The sequence below is a fragment of the Pseudophryne corroboree genome, chromosome 4 (assembly GCF_028390025.1).
Source record: "Pseudophryne corroboree isolate aPseCor3 chromosome 4, aPseCor3.hap2, whole genome shotgun sequence".
Lineage (NCBI taxonomy): Eukaryota > Metazoa > Chordata > Amphibia > Anura > Myobatrachidae > Pseudophryne > Pseudophryne corroboree.
The window spans coordinates 592,637,461-592,643,460 of NC_086447.1; the positions used below are offsets into that span (position 1 = coordinate 592,637,461).

At 40.7% G+C, this 6,000-nt stretch overlaps 1 protein-coding gene across 1 annotated transcript in view; it reads left to right on the forward strand.

The window, feature by feature from the left end:
- LOC134910008 (deleted in malignant brain tumors 1 protein-like) overlaps nt 1–4,646 on the forward strand; it is a 71,188-nt gene extending 66,542 nt beyond the window's left edge. The window contains exons 11-12 of the mRNA XM_063917542.1: nt 2,038–2,426; nt 4,195–4,646. Of these exons, the coding sequence (XP_063773612.1) occupies nt 2,038–2,426; nt 4,195–4,456 (651 nt within the window). The 3' untranslated portion in view covers nt 4,457–4,646. The remainder of the gene's footprint in view (nt 1–2,037; nt 2,427–4,194) is intronic.
- The last annotated feature ends 1,354 nt before the right edge of the window (nt 4,647–6,000 follow it).

The window sequence follows — 6,000 nt, forward strand, 5'->3', positions numbered from 1 at the left end:
CAGTCAGATAGAATATAGCAAATACATTTCTCAGTCAGATAGAATGTATCAGGAAATTTACAAAATATCCTGATACAAATATCCTATGCTGGTATCAAAAAGTACTGTTTACCAGAAAAAATTGAGCAGGAGATGTTAGCACAAGGATTAGCGCTCAGACAGACATCAGTGTTTGTGTTGGTGTGCAGATGCCTGTCCACGAGCTCAGAGCCTCCTCAGGAGATTAGCTGCATGCCAGCAGCAATGTGGGGTTCCTTAGCAGTGGCGCACCCAGGGGGGGTTTCCGAGTACCCAGAAACCCGCCTCCACTAAAAAAAAAAAAAAAAAAAATTTTTTTTTTAAAGCTGCATGAGTATTATTAATGACTGTCTAGCGTCCTCTGCAGCCTGCTGTCTTCCTGGTGGCACTTGCAAGTGCAATAAAAGTTTACTTTATTTTAATTATAGTACATATATATCCATGTGCCTACATATATACACATGTATATACATACATATAAACACACACACACACACACACACACACACACACATATGATATATATATATACATGTGTATATATATGTGTACTGTATGTGTGTGTGTGTATATATATATATATATATATATATATGTATGCATGTTTAATATGCTATGTATATGTGTATATGGGTTCACTACGATCTCCCGGCGGCCGGCCTCCCGGCGACCAGCATACCGGCGCCGGGAGGCCGGCCGCCGGCTTACCAACAGTGTGGCGAGCGCAAATGAGCCCCTTGCGGGCTCGCTGCGCTCGCCACGCTACGCGCGCCACACTATTCTATTCTCCCTCCAGGGGGGTCGTGGACCCCCACGAGGGAGAATAAGTGTCGGTATGCCGGCGGTCAGGCTCCCGGCGCCGGTATGCTGGTCGCCGTGAGCCCGAACGCCGGCATACTGAAGACCACCCGTGTATATGTATGTGTGTATGTGTATGCGTGTATATATATATATATATATATATGTGTGTGTGTGTAGATATATGTATATACATATATATATATATATATGTGTAGATATATATATATATATATATATATATACACACACACACACACATACACACACACACACAGGCACACTAGTTTTACGGACCCAGCATATACTGGGTCACCTCAGTCCCCACCCCCGTGATTGGCTCCGCCCAGTTCTGGAAACCCCCCCATGCAAATCCTGCGTTTGCCACTGCTTAGTAATCCGCAAAGCTTTGAGGCTGCGTAATCACACACTGGCTGCTTGTCTGAAATTCTGACTCCACAGGTTCTAAATTGGTCAGAGGGTAAAAATGGCTGATATGCTGCTAGTATATTAAATTGCATATACCTCCTTCAGTCATGGTTGACTCGTTTTGTGTTTAAACTAGACACTTTGGGGTAAATTTACTAAGATGGGAGTTCTATTTAAGATGGGATGTTGCCCATAGCAACCAATCAGGTTCCAGGTATTATGTTCTAGAAGGTGCTAGATAAATGAGAAGTAGAATCTGAATAGAACTCCTATCTTCGTAAATTTACCCCTTTGTCAGTAAAGAATAATGCTATTGCTCCTCCCTTTTTTAAATCTAATTAGAGCATCAGTTATAAGGTCATTGCTAATAATATCTGGTGAGTTCAACTCTACTAACTTCAGTGTTGATTAGTAAAAATCATCTTAAGGAATAATGTTTACCACATTCTCAAAGTGCATCCTTGTGAAAATGGAATATAATACTGCAGAGTTGCTAAATACTACTTCAGAAATATTAGGAATAAGATTTAGCTGTTACCACAAACTAATTTGCATTTATTTTTAATAAAAAATTGTAAATTGTTATAGCAGAAGGCAAAAGCAACCCAGTTCTCGTAAAATAATTTTATTTTAAACTTTAAAATTGTGACTGTGCCTAGCATTCTACCACCTGTGCATAAATAATAAATGTGAAAATGTTTAAACCACTGAAATAAGAGTGCCTAATTACTTAATATTCTCCAATATTTGAACCTTAGCAATTAAGATGTTTGCCCTGCTTTCCTTCAATAGGGTGAGAGAGACACAATCAGCTACTCAAACACAGTGCATGGTTACCACTCAAATCAAGTGATTGAACGAAGCAGAATGCTCAGCTTGAATCTCCGTTGTCAGATGTACCAAAATACCATGGTGCAAATCATGTACCACGCAGATGATGTCACAAACCAAACCCTGACCCGATATGGCCTGTACTCTGCTATGCTGTACTTCTACCAGTCTCCAAGTTTCACCTATCCAGTCTACCAATCACCATATTATGTTGAACTGAACCAGAACTTGTACCTAGAGGCATCATTATATTCATCCGACTCCAATCTCACCTTATTCGTGGATACATGTGTGGCCTCTCCTGATCCGTATGATTTTGTGACACAGACTTATGATTTAATACGCAATGGGTAATAAATGTCACTTTATTTATTTATTTTATTTATTTATTAACAGTTTCTTATATAGCGCAGCAAATTCCGTTGCAATTCAACGGAATTATAACAATTCAATTGATAATTCACAGTTCTATGCAATATTTTCAGAACTGCACTATTGTAACAATTGTGAGCGATTGCTGTGCAAATTCAGTCACTAGTGCACATTTTACTTGCAAAATTCTAGAAAAACAATCTCTCCTTGTTAAGCTGGGTACACACTAGATAAAATTTTAAATGAAATTGCTGATAACGACACATCGTTACGACAAATTTGTTTTATCGTCCAGTGTGTACGCACTATGGGCCTAATTCAGACCTGATCAATGGGGGAGGGTATTTGAGCTGTGCAAGTGTGCGATACCATGTGTAGCACAGCTGCACAAACTGATTTTGTGCAGTCTCTGCGCAGCACAGGACTTACTCAGCCGCTGCGATCACAGTCTGTCCGGGACCGGAATTGACGTCAGATACCCTCCCTGAAAACGCTTGGACATGTCTGCGTTTTTCCAGACACTCCCAGAAAACGGTCAGTTGCCACCCACAAATGCCCTCTACCTGTCAATCTCCTTGTGTTCGCCCCTGCGATCGCTTTCTTCTCACCATCCCGTTGCTATGCACCAATGCCCGGTGCAGGCATCCGAAGCCCCTGCGCACTGCGGTGCATGCGCATACGCAGTTCGGACATGATCGCAGGCTGTGAGAAAACGCAGCCTAGCGATCAGGTCTGAATTACCCCCTATATTGCTAGCGATGCACACTCCCGCGGGTCGCTAGAGACGTCCTCTGTCGTCTGTACATGCAGCTCAGTTTTGAAAATTTTGCTAACATCTAGGAGCAAATTGTGTAGTGTGTGAGCTACCAACGAAAAAAACAACTAATTGAAATTAGTCTGAAACCCAAATATTTGGTAGTGTCAGACAACTCATATATATCATTTGGTAGTTTGTAAAATTGCTCCGTGTGTATGCACAATATAGTTTGTCCAGGAGATCTAGGGAGTTCAAGGGAAATCATGAGCGACATCATACAGTTTGCATGTTATCTAGTTTGTGTACCCAGCTTTACAGTATCTTCGCTAAACACAACATAGAATGTGAATGGTGCCAGACAATGACCCTCATTCCGAGTTGTTCACTTGCTAGCAGCTTTTAGCAGCCATGCAAACGCTAAGCCGCCGCCCTCTGGGAGTGTATCTTAGCAAAAGTGCAAACGAAAGGATCGCAGCGCTGCTACAAAAAAAGATTGTGCAGTTTCTGAGTAGCTCGAGACCTACTCCTAGCTTGCGATCACTTCAGACTGTTTAGTTCCTGTTTTGACGTCACGAACACGCCCTGCATTCGGCCAGCCACGCCTGCGTATATGTTCTAATATGGTGTTAGACAATGTATATAGTTCTAATATGGTGGTAGACAATGTATACAGTTCTAATATGGTGTTAAACAAAGTATACAATTCTAATATGGTGTTAGACAATGTATACAGTTCTAATATGGTGTTAGGCAAAGTATACGGTTCTAATATGGTGTTAGACAATGTATACAGTTCTAATATGGTGTTAGACAATGTATACAGTTCTAATACACCCATTTGTAATTACTGTAGCATTTTATTTTAACATCATGTAAGCAAAATCACACATTAATTTCATCTTTTGTTTTTCCTATATACAGTAATATACTATACGTATTAAAATTAACTTTAACTTTAACAATTTACTTTTTTCCTTTTGCTTTTCCAGATGTGTCAGAGATTCCACCTACGTGACCTATCCATCTAATCGCACAGACCATGCTCGCTTTGGATTCCGTGCTTTTGGGTTTGTCCAGAGATACTCCAGGGTCTATTTGCAGTGCCAACTAACTGTATGCCCAGTCAGAAGCTACAACACACGCTGCTCTCAGGGATGTATCACCAGACGAAAAAGGGCTTTAGCAACTGGTCAAGAGCAACTTAGTGTCTTACTTGGGCCTTTTGAACTAAAGAACAAAAATAATAAATAAGTATGCCCAATGTGTGTAATAACATACCTAGAATGAATTGTCAACTGCTGAATTGATAATATCCAGTCTATAAATACTACTTCACTGCAAATTCTTGAAAGCAGTTAGAGTAGTTTTAGTTGCTTCTTTCATTCTGTTGAATACATTCATTTAAAATGTTGTCTAGTGTATACCCAGCTTATTACATGTTCAATTTGCAGTGTTTAAAGATATGATTCTTTAAATAAAATGTATAATAAACAAGTATAGCTAGTATGTTTTTGTCTTCCTACAGTATCTTATTGATTGCTTGGCAATTTATCATTTCCATTCCGAAGAAGAGGATTTTATATATTTAACATATAGGGCAGTATCCAATTTGCCATGCTAATTGACTCACCTTGGGCTATCCTATTCGTTCCGATGCCTGCACTTTTCGGGGATATGAAATCCCCAATAAGTACGTTTTCTGTGATCACTGCCACTGAAACACATAGGTCCATGTGTTTCCGTGAGAAAACCAGTAATTGGTTGCACAAAAAAAAGGGCTATAATTGGATAGCCCGATAAGGTCAATGATAATCAGTCAAACAACGCCATAAAAGCCCATTTTTTCATGCAACCAAGCACCGTGGCTAAAAGGACACGCCCCCCTCCACACACACACACACACACACACAATCCTAACTTTTATAGCTGCAATGATCTTTGTCTAGCAAAAAGGTAGAACCTTTCATCTATATTCAGTGAATACCGTTATATACATCTGATATTCATTGTGATTCTAATCTGTGCATTATATTTGAAAGGAAAGGGATATATACAGTAGATGGTATCTCACAGTCACACACTGCAGACTTGGGACAAAGACAGTAGGATTCCCAAGTGCGGAAATAATAACCCTACTTCTCCTCTGCCAGGTTTATGGTTACCAGACCACATTTATACATATAACTTACATATTATAAGTACAGATGAGCGGGGTCGGTTCTCCAAAAACCGTACCCACCCAGACTTTGGGATCCAAGTCTGCATCCAAGTCCGGCTCGGGACTTCCTGCCTTACTCGGATTCCAAAACATAGCAAAGCGTCATTATCCTGCTGTCGGATTCTCACAGGTTTTGGCCTCTATAAAGGACCCTGGTGATTGGCGCCAACTTCACTCCGGCTGTGGAGAGAATGTACAAGACTTACTTGTCTGTCTCAGTACTGTGTAGTCTGGCGTGGTGGTGTTGGTGGTGGTGGTGGGGGGGGTGCTCTCTCTGCTGTATCTGAAAGGGGTGCTCTGCTGTATTTGAAAGGGTGCTCTGTCTGCTGTATCTGAAAGAGGTGCTCTGCTGTATATGGAAGGGGTGCTCTGTCTGCTGAATCTGAAAAAGGGGTGCTCTGTGTGTCCATCAAGGAGCTCCGCCCCCAGTGTAAAAGTAAAATAATAAAAGCTGAAAACGAAAAGCCGCAAAATATCTTTATTAAAAAATGTTTAAAAAAATTGTTTGTGCTGTACCCCAGTGTACTATCCAATTTTTGTTTCATAAATACTGTGACACTGCCAGTCAGACCACTGC